Here is a 17,918-nt window from a genome sequence, read left to right as displayed (position 1 = left end):
GTTTGAAGTTTTAGGAGTTGTGAGAAAGGAAATTCATTTGGACAATTGTTGTGACTAATAAGACATTATTGAATAATAAGCCATAAGAAATACATGAAAGTACTTCTGTGTTATACTAAAATGTATTTCCCAGGTAATCAACACAAAGTGACTGCCTCTTTATCCCACAATTGCAAGCATTATCTTCAAGTTGCATGCAGTATTTTAAACCCCCCACAAGGGGGCACTACATCTCTTGTTCTCTGCTAAATAAAACTACCTTCACCGAGTTTAGAGTTTGTCAAATAGAAAAAAAAACAGTAACTTGTTTTAAAGCATTAAAAATAAGCAGCGACACGTCAGGACCCCAGGCAATGTGGCTCTTTACTTGCCATTTATGAGGTATAAAACCAAACTCATTCACTTCTCATTCATTGCCGTATACTAAACAACTTCAATTATGTGCTTGATGCTCGTAATTAAAGAACCACTTTCACTATGCAACACAACCCAGATAGCGGAGTAAATGAGAAGCGGCAGCTAAAGCAGACATCTGGATGGCCGGTTGGCGAAGTGTTATTTTTGTACGATTTTTAATTTTTACCACCTCAGTCGTTAAAAGATTACCCAACTGACTAAGAAACCGTAACCCCTTAAAATACACTAACATTGGGACAAATAGACCCTGGATGAGTGGAATACCAGCCCCTATTCTCGCATCTCACTCTTTAAAGGGGTTGGACACTTTCTGTCTACTGTTGATGGATGCGTATGTAAGAAGAGTTTATGGTATTTCATAATATAGCGGTTATTGGTAATGTGCACAATTTTCTATATTTCAAAAGTTATGCCTCCTTGAAGGTCAAGTCTTTTGTACTGTCCACATGGAAGTCCTGTCCATAAAATGGCAGCTGATGGAGGGTCACATGAGCAGACAAATTGCTCAGTTCACATACATTGCACCTGCCGTCTGCACTTATAGTGTTGGGAGTTTAGTGCAGGTGCAAAGTATTTAAATGGAAGAGACTGAGTGATGTGTCTGGTCACATGACCCTCCATCAGAGGCCATCTTATGGACAGGACCTCTATGCTGACAGCACAGATGATTTGTCCAAAAGGTGACATGGCTCATAAAATGTAGCAAACAGCACCGAATATCATCACAGGCTATATTAGTAAGCATCATAAGGTCATCTTACATACACGATGGTCATCAGTAGCCTGAAAATGGTCAACCCCATCAAGTATTTACAGCTATATGTTTCTAGGCACAAACCTGTTGAAAGTTAAACTCTGGTGAGTGCACAGTATAATAAAAGGATTAACAGTGTGCCAGTCATAAAATATGGTGCCACATCTAACTGGGCAGTAAGGAGCTGGATTAGCAAGCTTATGTATAAAGCCCACATGTCACTTACCTTCATCCAGGTAATGGAAGGGAAGGGAAACCTCGTCAGACGCAGTGCCATGACTCAGGCTACCATTATCATCATAATTATCCTGTCCTTCTGTATCTGCGTCATCATCTAAGGAACATATCATAAAGAACACATTGAATTGGAATGTAGAAAATGTTTCTATGTGAAGAAATTGCCGCTTGGTGCGTATTAATATTTATTTTCACTTAGAGTTGTTTATGTAGCGCCTTACAGAGGCATAGCTATAGGGGAAGCAGCTGCTTTGGGGCCTGGACTCAGAAGGTGCCCACCCAGGAGGAGGACTAAGAGATGTTATTGTCATATACAGTATATACAGTGTGGGAAACCAATGGAGTGGCTGCTGGGCCTAGTCTGAGAAAACCATCTTTCTAGCCACAGGATGGGGGTTGCATTCAAAAATTTTCTGCAGGCCCAGTCATTTCTAGTTACGCCACTGTACACACATTATAATTACTCATGTCAGACCCTGTCATATTTTCGGTGTGCTAGAAGACTGGAATACCCAGAAGAAACCAAAGTTGCACAATCCATTCGCACATCTGACTGCGTGCTATGTGTTTTTTGCCATTGAAAACACAACCAAATATCACGTAGTTTGCATTTCTTGATGCCAATATTCTGGAGCACAAAATGTAAAACAAGTGAAAAAATAAATAAAAAAAATTGGGAGGGGGATAAGAAAAAACATCAATACCGCCATTGAGTTTTTACGTTATAACTTTTGCGGCGCTCATAGTTCAGTATAAATGACATGATAACTTTATTCTCTGGGTCAGTACAATTACAGCGATACCAAATACATATAGTTTTTTTTTTTTACGTTTTACTACTCTGGCACATAAAAAAAAAAAATTTACATTTTTTTTTTAAACAAGTGAAAAAACAAAAAACAAACACTAAACAAAATGTTACACTGTGTGGCCCATAGCTTTTACTATCTTTATGAACATGTATATTCAAAACTTTCCACACTTCATCACCACAATACATATACTGTACAGTACATAGACAGTCAACGCTCAAAAACAATATGCAGTTTGTATGTTCTCCGTGTGATACTCCGCTTTTTTACAACACTCCAAAAAAAAAAAAAAAGCATACCGATAGGGAATTTAGATTGTGAGCTCCACTAGGGACAGTGTCTGTAAAGCGCTGTGGAATATGTTGGCCCTACATAGTAAACAGTCTAAAAGCATATTGATGTCATTAGCATACAGTACCAAGCACAGCCTGTAGGTGTCTTCAGGGACAACATGAACACGTTTACTGCACAATATATAGTGTAGTCCCAGCTGAATGAGGAATGTAATGGACGTAGACCTAAAACACACTTCTAAACATTCTTATTTATACAGCGGCCCCTATGACTCCATTATAACTCTCTTTTAAAATTCCAACAAAGAATTGTGGAGCAGCTTGATTTCCTGTCATAAAAATGGGAAAAATATTACTTTACACACATCACAGTGGTGATCCATCTATTCCACAGAGAGAAGGCATAAGAGCTGCTCCACTGATTGTAATGTGATGGACATGTATACAATAATTTCTTAACATGGTTATCACATCATCAATCCACACCAAAGACACCTATCACAGTATATTAACCAGTGAGATAATATTCTATAGTAATGTGATCATGAATATCCATTTACTGCAGGAATAACATAACGGATGCAATGCAAGAGACATTATCCCTGGCATGCCTCATACATCCAAGCTAAGATGACAGCTAAGAACCTGCTCAAGTGATCAAGTTCTCACTGGAGCACAAACCTTGGGTGACAGGTCTGGCAACTGGTGCCTCTGTAATTAGAAGGAAAGAGACTCTGAGAGCCAATATAAGGAATGCAGTGGAGTCCGCTAGGGACATGGTCAGCCACAGTCATAGTCACAGGGTTACTAGACATCAAGAATAATTCCTTCATTAATTAGCTGCCTTGCTCCTGAAGTCCGAGGAGATCTATATCTTACAGGAAAAACAATATAATTAGCTGAGCACTCTGGACCAATAATCTATTCAGCTTTGCTGGCTTCTAAGATTGCAGCTCTTCTACAAACTGCAGCCCGTGTTTCATGCTGGACCATATAGAATGGGATGCAAATGATGTTCTCTTCCCATATGTTTGCATATAGTCCTCTGGTCATGTGACGAGTAAAAATATTTGGAGGCCAACAAAGTAGATGAGAGACAATACCATAAATTATGATTATTATGAAACGAGTGCAGCCTAATTAATATGCACACCAAGTATCGTGGGTCCTGCATGAGAGATTTGGGACATCAGATGAAAATACCTCAGAATCAATATTTATGTCGATGCTATATCAGTTTTTATTTTTTAAGAATCTTCATGTTATTTCACACTACGTGTTTTTTCATTGCTACAAAAAGGATACAAATAATGAGCCATGATACGGTAGTGCAAAATATTCATCAATAGCAATGCTCCGAGCTCTGTTGAGTTATACCGTCTTTGAGTAATTATAAGCCATGAATATGTTTCTGTGCATGAGGCCTTATGCTATACTCTAAAACAAACACAGCTATGCATCATCATCATCAGGTCATTTCATATACAGAGCTGTGTGTTCTGACCATGAGGAATTTCGGCAAATGCAACATTCAACCCTTAACATGTGGGGGAGATGTGGCCTCAAAGCCCATTACATACTCAGAGCTGTGGATGTTCTATAGTCTCTGCTGACTGGTAAAGTCACATGGAAATTTAAACTTTCCTACAACTCTGCAGATTATTTATCGTGTCTCTGACGAAGCTAAGGCGTGCCTCACCAAAATGAATAAATTCACTATTTCCAGAATATAGGGGGTCATTTACTAAGCTGAAATACGCCTAAATTAGGTGTATTTCTGGCGTAGATGAAGGCGCAACTATCCTATCTGCGACTTCTCCCTGCTCACGCCAGGTCTAAAATTTTAGCAGTGGTGTGGGCAGGGAAGGGGATGGGCCAGGATGCCCATCTTAACCATTTTCTTGGCCTGTTTTAGACATAGAAAATGGTCTAAATGGTATTCCGGCCTGGCATCCTGCTGAGATGACACAGTGCTATGACGCCGTTGCTATGACGCCGTGCGCTTCATGCCGCCGCTGCACAGGCCGGGATACCACGGACCACTCACGGCCGTGTGCATTCGGCCTAACTCCGACAGATCCTCCGCCAGCTATGGGGCTTTATTAAGAATGGCGTCAAAAACGCCAGCTTGGGTATTTTAGCTTTGATGGGGAACAACACGCAAACAACATCGTAAAAAAACTGCATAAAAAGAAATATCTGTAATTCCATTCTTTAGTCATTTCCCAATGCCTAAGGGTTCATACACACAACAGTTTGCTTTGTTTGCATTTTTGCGGATCAGATATCCCCACACCGTATTCCCACACCCATTCCACGGCACCGCTAAAAAGATAGAACATGTCCTTTTCTTGTACGTTTTGCAGACAAGGATAGGACATTTCTATTGAAGTGAAAAAGAAATGCCAGTATTTATATGGCCGAAATCCGTGTTTTGCACATCTGCAATTTGTGGACTGCAAAACACATATGGTCGTGTGCATGAGGCCTTACCCACATTTTAACTCAGCAATGTCAATAGGGTCCTCATTCATTCCAACTGGTTATGGAATTTTCTAGTTCAGTGCTTTACAAATAAATACTAAACAATAGTAATAATATCCACAAAGGTTCTGCTCCCGACCTCTTCATCTTTGTGGATACTTCTCCCCCGGGAGCCAGCCCTCTGTTCGTGCACCACGTTTTGTTTGATTTCATTCAGGTGAGCTGATCCCATGGAGCTTTATAACTGTAACAACAGCATCTAGTGAGTTTAGCAAAAGGACATGGCTCGCTCTATTAGCGCCACCACAACTCAATCACATGGTACCAATGGGTTACCATGGCAGCTAGGGTCTATCAAAGGCTTCCAGGTCTGCCACAGGTATGTGCCCACAGGTGTACCTTAAAGGTTGCCTGTCAGTATATAGCAATAATGCTTTGGAATTAGGGCTGAAACGATTACTCTATTTAATCGATTAATTCGACACAAAAAAATCCTCAATGCAAATTTTTTGCATCGAGGATTCGTTTGTGTCATGTAACCACGGAGCGGGAGTGAAGCGCTTGCTATTACTTACCGCTCCGTGGCCACCTGCCAGCCCGCACCTTCTTCCTGACACATCGTCAGGTCATAGTGCACGTAAGCGCACACTACGACCTGACTATGTGTGAAGTCAAGACGACAGTCCAGCACGCAGAGAAGAAGATGGAGGAGCTGTACAGCAGTGCCCCAACAGCAAAGGTGAGTACTGTCGCTGGGGACATGGCTAGGATGGGTAGATGGTGGCACTGGGGGGCAGTTCGGGCGCAAGCTGGTGGCATTGGGGCTAGTTCGTGGCACTTGGGGGCAGCTGGTGGCACTGGGGGGCAGTTGGTGGCACTGGGGGGGGAGCTGATGGCACTAGGTGGCAGCCTGATGGCACTGAGAAGGCAGCTGATGACACTGGGGGGCAAGATGGTAGCATGGGGGGGGCAAGATGGTGGCACTGGGGGGGCATCTGGTGTCACTAGGGGGGCAGCTGATGGCACTAGGGGGGAAGTTGAAGGCACTGGGGGGAACAGAGCTGATGGCACTGGGGGGAACAGAGCTGATGGCACTGGGGGGAACAGAGCTGATGGCACTGGGGGGAACAGAGCTGATGGCACTGGGGGGAACAGAGCTGATGGCACTGGGGGGAACAGAGCTGATGGCACTGGGGGGAACAGAGCTGATGGCACTGGGGGGGAACAGAGCTGATGGCACTGGAGGGAACTGATGCACTTGAGCTGATCGCACAAGGGGAAGGGTGTTGGGGACTGATGGCAGGGGGTCTGATGAGTTTTTATAAAGGAAAACAGTCTATTCATTCATTTTTTCTAATTAGATTACTCGATTAATCGTAAAAAATAATCTATAGAATACTCAATTTCTAAAATATTCGTTACTGCAGCCCTATTTGGAATACCATACTGAATATTCCAAAGAATTAAAAATGCAGTCAGTAGATTCAAGTTCCCTAAAGGGAATAATAAAAATGCTAAATAAATTGTAATAACAAATGGCCAAAATAGAATTCCTTTAATGTTTGAAAATAAATAACTAGAAAAAATGTTCATACTATACCACACTGTGAATGGGGTAGGAAAAAAAAAAGTAAAAGAAAAAAAAAAAAAAGAAAAAGAAAAGCACAATGGCAAATTGGATACTTTTTCCATTCCTCCCCTAAAAAAAAAAAGAGTTTAAAAGTTCATCAATATGTTGCATGTACTCTAAAATGGTGCCAAAACAAATACTACTACTCCTGTTAACCCCTTACGACCACCCTGTTTTGTGCCTTACTGACCAAGTGTTTTTTTTTTTTTTTTTTTTTTTTATCATCGTGGCCTTCCAAGAGCTATAACTTTTTTTTTCCGTCTAGCAGTTTTTGCGGGACAAGTTGTAGTTTTTAATGGTGCCATTTTGGGGTACACATAACGTACTGATTAACTTTTATTAACTTTCTGGGAGGGGGATAAGAAAAAAACAGCAATACCGCCATTACGTTTTTACGTTATAAACTTTGCAGCGCTCATAGTTCAGCATAAATGACATGATAACTTTATTCTCTGGGTCAGTACAATTACAGCGACACCAAATACATATAGTTTTTTTTGTGTTTTACTACTCTGGTGCAAAAAAAACAAAAAAACTTTTAGTCAAAAAGAAGAAATAGTTTTTGCATTGCGGAATCCCAAGACCCATAACCTTTTTTATTTTTCTTTCTACGGAGCTGTGTGAGGGCTTGATTTTTCCAGGACACCTTGTACTTTTCATTGGTATAATTTTCGGGTAAATCAGTTTTTGATTGCATTTGAAAATAAGCAAAAAGCAGCAATTATGGCCTTTTTTATGGCGTTCACTTTGCAATTGTATCATTGTTTTTTTCAATAAAAAATATATTTTTTAATTATAACAATTTTCTTTAACCATTTTGATCTCTTTTAAAATACATTGCACTATTCCAATAGGCAGTGAAAATGTCATCACATTGCAGAGACAGCAGAGTTTTTAGGTATAACGGCAACGCCTCCTTTGCTCCTAGAGGCTAATTTGCATATAATAAAACATAATTTTTCTCAGCACTGCAAGTACATATGAACATGGGAACAACACAGATGCCATTTTTATAGGTACACATATGCTGACCTTTAAACCAACTTTTTGGTTGATAAATATATTGTATGGTATCTTAATATGCCTACAACAGAAAAAAGAATTGCATCATTGAATGTCATATTACGGGGCTATTCTCTCCTAGAAGCATGCATTTTATCTCTAACATAAAAACTTGATTGAGTATGGGGCTCCCAGCATCCACCCAGTTTTAAGGGCTCATGCACACGACCATATGGCTTTTTCAGTGTATTGCGGGGCGTTTTTAACGTATCCGTTGTTCCATTTTTTGTTTCAGTAGTGTTTCCGGTTCCGTTCCGTTTTTCTGTATGGCATATACACTATACTGTAATTACATCGAAAAAAAAATTGGCCTCGGCATAAAATTTCCAATTTATTGTTCCGTAAAAACGCAACGGATACGGTAGACATACGGAGTACATTCCGTATGTGTTCTGAATTATTTTGCGGACCCATTGACTTGAATGGAGCCACAGAACGTGATTTGTGGGCAATAATAGGACATGTTTATCTTTGAACAGAAATGGAATGAACACGGAGACACTTAATTTTTTTTATTTTTTTTTGCTGACCCATTGAAATGAATGGTTCAGTATAAAAAAACGCATACTGAACTCAAAAAAAGGCCTATTTACTGAATGCCAAAAACCTTTCGGGTGCATGAGCCCTAAGTAGTCCTAACAGCCAGAAGATTAGTGATGAACAGCATAGGTAATATTTGTTTTCGCGCTATTTTGCAACTTTTTTGCCTAATATTCGCAATAAATTAGCAAATTCTAGAATTCGTGATCTTCAGTCATTATTTTCTTGATTGTGAAAATCGTCAATGTAATATGCGCGTATTGCGCGCGCAATACAGGCGTGGGTCACTGTTGCTACATTTTTCAAGCTGCTAGAAGTTTCCCGAGACTGGAGAAAACGCACAGTACAGTAATTCCAATCACACTACCTAACACCCTGCACTGGAACCTATCAGCTACACTATATCACTATCTAACCTACACTGACTATCTCCCACTAACTATCTGTAATACAATATATATATATATATATATATATATATATATATATATATATATATATATATTAGGGTACTTTCACATTTGTGGCAGGACGGATCCGACAGGCTGTTCACCCTGTCGGATACGTCCTTACACTATTTCGCGGTGCCGCCAGACCGCCACTCCATTCCCATTGACTAAGCTAACTAACTAAGGGTACTTTCACACTAGCGTTTTTATTTTCTGGCATAGAGTTCTGTCACAGGGGCTCTATACTGGAAAAGAACTGATAAAGGCATATCCCCATGCATTGTGAATGGAGAGTAATCCGTTCAGGATGCATCAGGATGTCTTAAGTTCAGTCATTTTGACTGATCAGGCAAAAGAGAAAACCGTAGCATGCTACGGTTTTATCTCCGGCAAAAAAACTGAAGACTTGCCTAAATGCCGGATCCGGCATTTTTCCCCATAGGAATGTATTAGTGCCGGATCCGGCATTCAAAATACCGGAATGCCGGATCCATCCTTTCAGTCTGCGCATGCGCAGAGCAGTAAAAATTTGAAAAACAAACAGATACAAGACGGATCCGTCTGTCCGCATGACAAGCGGAGAGACGGATCCGTTCTTGCAATGCATTTGTGAGACGGATCCGCATGCGGATGCGTCTCACACTTGCTTTTAGTCATATCCAGATCGGCGGATCCGGCAGGCAGTTCCGAAGACGGAACTGCTTGCCGGATCACACTGCCGCAAGTGTGAAAGTAGCCTAACTATCTAATGTAATTGACTCAGCAATGTAAATGACTCTGCAAAGCACAGAGCACAGCAATGACACTGCAAATGGCTGCCGATATTAGCGATAAAAATTAGCGATTTGCCTGTACATTCATACTGTAAGTCTTTTTGTCCTGTCTTGAAAATGTCTGCAACAAATCTGCCACATTTGCACCCTTTAATGACCTCCTCTGCATGAGCAGCGGGCGCCATAGCCGCCAGGTTTCTGCTATTTTAAATAGCAGAGACCCGCGGCACATACAGTATATGAGATCAGCCATAAGGCTGATTGCAAACAATTTCCCTTTGAGATGCCGTGGTCAAATGTGACCACGGCATCTGCGCAGTCCGGAAGCGGTAGTCGCGCACTTCAGCTCCTGTAACAGCGTTCCCTGGCAGAGATCGGGGAACCTGTTATCTTGCGCTAATAGGCTGAAGCCTCAAGCAGGCTTCAGAGACTATTAAATGACTATACCAAAACAGGCCACTAGGTGGCAGCATTGTATTGGTATATAGACATAAATGAACACAATAGGCAATCTAATGAATGCAGTTATTGTCACCCAAGGTGACTTCAAATATTTTTTTATTTTTTTTTTTACAAATATATAAAAAATAAAATAAAAAAAAGTTCTAATCACCCCCCTTTTAAAAAAAAATACTTAAAGGGCTTCTGTCACCCCACTAAAGTAATTTTTTTTTTTTGGGGCTAGTTACATTCCTTATAGCGCGATATATGAGAATATAATGTTGTCACTTACTTTCATTCGACCGTTTCTTAAGAAAACGAAGTTTTATAATATGCAAATCAGGTCTCTACCAGCAAGTAGGGCGTCTACTTGCTGGTAGCCGCCGCAAAAAACCGCCCCCTCGTCGTGTTGATTGACAGGGCCAGCCGCGATCTCCTCCTGCGGCCGGCCCTGTCAGTATTTCAAAAATCGCGCGCCTCTGTTCATTCGGCGCAGGCGCTCTGAGATGAGGAGGCTCGTCTCCGCAGAACTCCCTCAGTGCGCCTGCGCCGATGACATCACCGAAAGAGAAGACGTCATCGGCGCAGGCGCACTGAGGGAGTTCTGAGGAGACGAGCCTCCTCATCTCAGAGCGCCTGCGCCGAATAACCAGAGGCGCGCGATTTTTGAAATACTGACAGGGCCGGAGGAGGAGATCGCGGCTGGCCCTGTCAATCAACACGACGAGGGGGCAGTTTTTTGCGGCGGCTACCAGCAAGTAGACGCCCTACTTGCTGGTAGAGACCTGATTTGCATATTATAAAACTTTGTTTTCTTAAGAAACGGCCGAATGAAAGTAAGTGACAACATTATATTCTCATATATCGCGCTATAAGGAATGTAACTAGCCCCAAAAAAAAAATGACTTTAGTGGGGTGACAGAAGCCCTTTAATAAAAAAAATAAACATCATGGGCATCGCCGCTTGCGAAAATGCCCATACAATTAAAATATAACAATATTAATGGCATACGGCAAATTGCGTAACGGGGAGAAAAAAAACTGCTAATTTGCCATTTTTGGTCACTTCAACCACCCAATAATTTTTTGGGAAAACGTGATCAAAAAGTCGCACGCACTTCAAATTGGTATCACTGAAAAGAAAAGATCGGCCCGCAAAAAATTTGCCCTCACAGAGCCCTGTACACATAACTACAAAAAAGTTATAGGAGTCAGAATATGGTGGCAATTTTTTTTTTTCCTCAAAAGGTTTTAATTTTTTTCAGGATTAAAAGATAAATTGTGTAACCGTACTGACCTGGAGAATGAAGATAACAGATCAATTTTACAGCATAGTGTACAGTGTAAAAATAAAATAAAATAAAAGAAAAGAAAAACCTTTTATCAGAATTGCGTTTTTTCCCAACTCTACCCCATTTGGAATTATTGTCCCGTTTCCTACTACATGGTATGCAACCGTAAATGGAGCCGTTAGAAAGTACAACTTGTTCCGCAAAAAATAAGCTCTCATAAGGCTATGTTAATGGAAAAATAAAAAAGTTAGGACTATGGGAAGGCGGGGAGTGAAAAACGAAAATGCCAAAAACGTGACCACAGTATACCAAAGCTGGCCATACTTGTTAGAATAAAATAGTTTGAACCAGCAGCAAAACGGCCCCCAATGGCAGATGTTCACATGGGAAAATGAAATCTGGCAGGGGTTTATCCCCTGTTCACCATTTAAATAAACATCCATGTTAGCCAAACTACAGGCATCTAATGTGTATGGCCAGAAATACTCTACTGTCGTTAGTTGGCAGCAGTGGTATAGAGACTGATATTATGCTTCTGTAGCCTAGCCATCAAAGTTCCACATTCTTAGCATTTAGAGATGCTCTTCTGTATACGGTTATATGAATTACTATTATATTCCTATCACCTTGGATCAGTCTGGCCATTCACCTATGCGTTGCATTCTATGTGACGTTTAGACCGTTGGGGCTCATTCACACGGCTGTTTTTTAACAGCAGTCACACAGCAGTTTTCAGAACCAATTAAAGTCTATGGGGTTATTCTGGGCCTTTCAGGGGTTTAAAAAAACTTACCTCATCCACCTGAACATGAGGGAACACTTCATCTGCACTGGAAGCAGCAAGACCTTAAGCTCCCAGCGTTGTGATGTCATCAGTATGGATCGGGTGTCCCCTTATGTGCACTACCGAGGGTGGGGGCCATTAGTTAACCATTATATACTGGAGACACAATGGGGAGTAAATATATATACTAGTGGCACAATGGCAGGGACAGTCTAGGGAAAAAAACTACCCATATTATTCCCCCTATAAGACACACCTGTCCATGAAATGCACCTAGATTTTAGAGGAGGAAAATGAGAAAAAAAATATTTTTCATCAGACCACAGCTCAGACCCACATGTTGATCAAACATCAGCTCAAATCCCCCAATCAGACCTCGGATCAGACCTCCATATTAATAAGTCCCTCAATCAGACCTACATATTAATAAGTCCACCATTCACACCTCAGATCAGACCTCCATGTGAATGACCCCCAATCAGATCTCCATATGTCCACCAATCTGACCCCAGATCCAACCTCCATGTGAATGACCCCCATGCTCAGATCAGATGAAAAAAACAAACAAAAAAAAACCTACCTCTCCTGCTCTTGATGCTGCTGCCACTCCTCACATCCAGCTCTCCTATTCTTCCTGCAGAATGGGACCATTTAACCTCTTAGTACGTGACAAAATGGAGGCTGTTGTGAAGGCGCTTATGGAGGATAATCTGCAGCAGCGAGAGACCAACCTGCAACAACGCAAGGCTAATAAGCAGCAGCAAGAGACCAACCAGTTGCTGCTACAACACGTGATGGCTTTGCAGACAGCAGGAGCAACCCCAAGCGTCCACGATGCCCGGAAAGCAGTACGTGCAACGATCCCTAAAATGACCCACGCAGACGACGTTGAAACCTACCTGGCGATGTATGAGAAAGTGGCCACCAGGGAAAAGCTGCCCCAAGACCAGTGGGCTGAGGACATCGCTCCTTTTCTGGCATCAGAGTCCCAGCGGGTGTATTTTGACTTGCTGGACAATCAAGCGGCCGACTACCCAAAGGTAAAGGGTGAGATTTTGGCAAGACTTGGGGGGAAATGTGCTGGTCCAGGCCCAGCGGGTGCATCAGTGGGCGTTCAACCCGGCTGAGCCAGTGAGACTTTAGTATTATAACCTGCTCAACCTGTTGCAAAAGTGGCTACAACCTGACGTGCTGAGCCCCACTGCTATGCTGGACTGATTGTTAGACAGGTTCGGGAGGGCTCTGCCACCCCCTCTCCAGCAATGGATTGGCCAGGTCTCTCCAGGTAATGCGCTGGAGATGGTCGACCTGGTGGAGCGCTATGAGGATACCCGGAACTTACAGGGGGGTTCTTTTGGGAGGGGGGCAGTCAAATCTTGTATCTCTCCACCCCGGACCCGCTGACTGGTGCCCACCAAACCTGCCCAGGATGTAACCCCTGTGGCCCCCGTTCCAATAGTCTGCTGGCGGTGTCGGGAGCCTGGCCATGTTCGAGCTGACTGTCCACATGCGGAGAACCCATGGACACGAACTATGGCTTCCGTCAATCAATGTATGCCAAGAAACTGTGTGCAGTGGGTGCTCCGGAGTCTCTGAACCACCTGTGCCAGGTGGAGGTGGGAGACACTTCAGCGGAGGCTCTGTTGGACTCAGGGAGTCTGGTGACCCTGGTAAGGGCTTCCCTGGTACACTCCGCTGAGTATATCGGCCGTAAGGTCGGAGTCATGTGTATACATGGGGACTTAAAAAACGACCCTACTGCTACAGTGTCTCTGTCCACGGTTTCCGGGCAGGTGGACCCACGAGGTGGCTGTCGCAACCAATCTGCACTATGAACTTATAATAGGGAAAGACTTTCCGGCACTGTGGCCGGTTAAGAGAGTGACTGATACCCATGATCCTAGCAGAGTGGCCCGGCTCAGGGGGAAGATCAGAACCCTGGGAACCTGAGTCTGAAGGGCCAGCGGTAGGGGGTGACCGCCACTTCGGTGGAAGAGGGGGAAACAACCCCGCTAAGTGTAAATGTGGGAGACATGGAGTACTTGCTGCCAGGGCCTGAGCTGGCAGACCTCAATGTCTCCAGGGATAATTTTGGTACTGCACAACACCGGGATCCAACCTTATCCCGAGCCTGGGAAAATGTACTAATAATAGATGGTGAACCACAACAACCAGGGGCAGAGTCGGTGTTCCCCCGTTTTGTGGTTCATCGGGATATGTTGTATCGGGTAAATCAGCTGCGAGGTGAATCCATTGAACAGTTGGTGGTGCCCCAGGCTTATCGCAAACTCGTGTTAGAGTTAGCCCACCAGCATGTTCTCGGGGGTCATCTGGGAATACAGAAAACACAGGATCGGATACTACGGTTAGTAGTAACGGTTTTACTGGCCCAGTGTGTTTAAAGAGGTGCACGAGTTCTGTAAGTCTTGCCCGACCTGCCAGGCAACTAGCCCCCAGCACCTTTTTCGCAGTCCCTTGGTACCTCTCCCGATCATCGAGGTACCGTTTGAGCGAATTGCTACGGACCTAGTAGGCCCAGTACCGAAGTTCGCTAGGGGACACCAACACATCTTGGTTGACCTTGATTACACCACTCGGTACCCGGAGGCAGTGCCACTGCGACATACATCAGCGAAACTTATAGCTAAAGAGTTAATGGAGATGTTCTCCCGAGTGGGGCTATCTAAAGAGGTTCTGACTGACCAGGGGACCCCTTTTATGTCTAAGGTCATGAGGGAACTCTGTAAGTTGCTGTGTATTAAACAGTTACGGAAGTCCGTGTACCATCCACAAATGGACGGACTGGTTGAAAGGTTTAATAAAACTCTAAAAACCATGTTAAAAAGGGTGGTGTACAAAGATGGAAAGGATTGGGACCTTCTTCCCTATCATGTTCGCAGTGCAAGAGGTGCCCCAGGCCTCTACTGGGTTCTCGCCTTTTCGAATTGCTATATGGCAGACATCCTCGTGGCTTGTTGGACGTAGCCAAAGAGGCGTGGGAACAACAACCCACTCCACATAAAAGCGTCCTTGAATAGGTTCCCAAGATGCAACAGCGGATAGAGATCGGTTTGCCTCTTGTCAGGGAGCATATGGAGGCCGCTCAGCGAGCCCAGAGTCGGATTTATAATTGGCAGGCTCGGGTTCGGATCTTTAACCTGGGTGATCGGGTTTTGGTTCTGGTACCGACCGTGGACAGTAAGTTCTTGGCTAGATGGCAGGGTCCCTACGAGGTACGGGAAAAAATTGGAGAGGTAAATTATAAGGTACATCAGCCAGGGAGGCGAAAGCCAGAGCAAGTGTACCATGTTAATTTACTAAAACCTTGGAAAGATAGGGACATCTGTACGGAACACAGCCCGCAGCTGGGCTTGCTTGGGGAAGAGGTTCTGGCTCCTCTGTCTGATGCAAAGGAAGCGGTTGCCACAATAAAAATTGCTGACAGCCTCTCCTCTAAACAGGCTCAGAAAAACAAGGGAGTTTGTTAGTCGGAACACAGATGTGTTCTCAGACCTCACTGGACGCACTTCCGTAATCCAACATGACATTGTCTCTGAGCCTCAGGCAAAAGTCCGGTTAAAGCCATACCGGGTACCCGAGGCTCGGCGAAAAGCCATCTCGGAGGAAGTGCAGCTCATGTTGCGGCTTGACGTCATTGAGGAGTCTAAAAGTGAGTGGGCCAGTCCTATAGTCTTAATTCCCAAGCCAGACGGGACGTTACGATTTTGTAATGATTTTCGGAAATTAAACGAAATATCTAAGTTCGATGCATATCCCATGCCTCAGATAGATGAATTTATTGAGAGGTTAGGCCAAGCCAGGTATTTTTCTGTTTTGGACGTCACCAAAAAGAGTACTGGCAGGTACCCTTGACGGAGGCTGCCAAAGAGAAATCTGCCTTCGTTACACCAGAGGGACTGTACCACTATAAGGTGTTACCCTTTGGCCTGCATGGTGCCCCCGCCACTTTTCAATGTCTAATGGACATTGTGCTTCGTCCCCATCGGTGGTACGCCCTCTGCTTAAGTGGATGATATTGTAATTTACAGTACTGATTGGGAAAGTCATCTGCCCAAAGTACAGGCCGTAGTGGACTCCCTTCGAAAGGCGGGACTGACAGCTAACCCAATGAAATGTGCGATAGGGTTAGAGGAGACTAAATACCTTGGGTATGTCATTGGGCACAGAGTCATCAAAACCCAAGTAAACAAAAGAGAGGCGATACGGAATTGGCACCGACCTGCCACCTCTAGACAAGTAAAGTCGTTCCTGAGAATGGTGGGCTATTATGAGGTTTGTTCCCCATTTTGCCACTCTAGCGGCTCAGTTGACAGGGCTCTTGAAGGGACGGAAGTCTGATAGTCCGCTGGACTGATCAGGCGGAAGAGGCTTTCTCCGCTTTGAAGTTGTCCCTGTGTGGGTCCCCGGTTTTGGTGATGCCCGACTTCAAGAGGGAGTTTGTGGTACAGACCGATGCCTCCGAAGTAGGCCTCGGTGCTGTACTCTCTCAGGAAGTCAACGGGGAGGAGCATCCCGTTGTCTTCCTCAGCCGTAAGCTCACTCTAGCTGAGACCCGGTTCAGTATAGTGGAAAGAGAGTGCCTGGCCATCAAGTGGCCACTCAAGTTTCTCCGCTATTATCTTTTAGGGAGGAAGTTCCGCCTGGTGACCGACCACTCCCCTCTCAAGTAGATAAGCCAGGCCAAAGAGGAATGCTCGGGTCACCAGGTGGTTCTTGTCTCTACAAAACTTTAAGTTTACAGTAGAACACCGGGCAGGCCGGTTACAGGGAAACGTGGATGCACTGTCCCAAGTACACTGTCTGGCTTGTGTTCACCCCCTCAGGGTTGAACAAAAGGGGGAGGGTATGTAGGAAGGCGCAAGGGTCCGTCATTGACGGAAGGTACATGTCACTGAGGTTCCTGGCCTCGGTGAGATAGGAACCGGTAATTTTGTGTGTCAGCGGCAGCTAGTGGTCGCCGACACTGTTTTTACTTAGTGTGGCTGTAAATCCGACCCGGACGGTTCTTATTGGGAGCAGCCAAAGAGCAGGGTGGGTGGCTGTTCCCCACGTTCCAGGCCAGGTTTTGGGCTGGGATTTAAAAACCCAGCCAGCAGCTCAGCTGGGTGTGGAATGATCATCCAGGTGATAGTGGAGCTGTGGAATCTCTGTGTTTGGGAGCTGAGCTTCGCCATGCTGCAAGGCTGAGAGCCGCCTGCTGGGAGTCAGGTGCCCTAAAGCCTGCTGTGGACTGGCAGGTGACATGTTTTGTTCTGTAGACTCTTGCTATGTGAATTAACACCAGGACCCTGCAAAGTATTGTTTTTCTTTTCTGCCTTTTTGCGTGAATAAACACTGAACTTTTGCTTTTCAACCGTGGTCTCTGTATTGCGTCCGGTTACCCTGCCTACCAAAGCAAATCCCTACAGTGCCTACAAAGTTCTGTCAGACTTCTAGTCCAATATTTCAGGATTTGGGGCCCCATTTTCAATTTTGCCCAGGGCCACACTTTGTCTAAAACCGGCCCTGACCATATACGTGCAGCACAATATATTGCCCCAAAAGCTGTCCTTCTGTGGTCACAAATAGCTGCCATTTTATGTCCTTCTCCTCCCCCAGTTGTCGATTAAGATATGGAGCAGGGACCTTATGAGGTCAGATGTGGGCCATGGCAGTTCAATTCAAGAGGGCATGTGTAATCACTGGTGTGGTACATGAGTAATTGCCACTGAGAGATCATTGTGTACCCAGCCAGCCGCAGAGAGGATGGCTTGGGCATCAGCCTAGTGGGAATTTTGCCTGTAGGGTCTATGGACAATCCGACCCTGCACAATGGGGAACAAATATATATACTATACTGCACCGTATACAAAAGTTCAGCAGGCTGAGAGCTCATTATGTACCCAGCCAGCGGCAGAGAGGATAGCTTGGGCATCAGCCTACTGGGCAA

General features: G+C 44.2%; 1 protein-coding gene across 6 annotated transcripts in view; it reads right to left on the bottom strand.

Annotated features, from left to right (window-relative positions):
- Window positions 1-17,918, bottom strand: part of SKAP1 (src kinase associated phosphoprotein 1) — a 684,040-nt gene that overhangs the window by 541,633 nt on the left and 124,489 nt on the right. For all 6 annotated transcript variants that reach the window (XM_044300194.1, XM_044300192.1, XM_044300191.1 and 3 more), the window contains exon 4: window positions 1,398-1,505. In XM_044300194.1, coding sequence (XP_044156129.1) covers window positions 1,398-1,505 — 108 coding nt within the window. The remainder of the gene's footprint in view (window positions 1-1,397; window positions 1,506-17,918) is intronic.

Source organism: Bufo gargarizans, chromosome 6 (assembly GCF_014858855.1).
Source record: "Bufo gargarizans isolate SCDJY-AF-19 chromosome 6, ASM1485885v1, whole genome shotgun sequence".
Classification (NCBI taxonomy): Eukaryota; Metazoa; Chordata; class Amphibia; order Anura; family Bufonidae; genus Bufo; species Bufo gargarizans.
The sequence above is the reverse complement of the archived record's forward strand: the minus strand, read 5'-3'. Positions and strand labels throughout refer to the sequence as shown.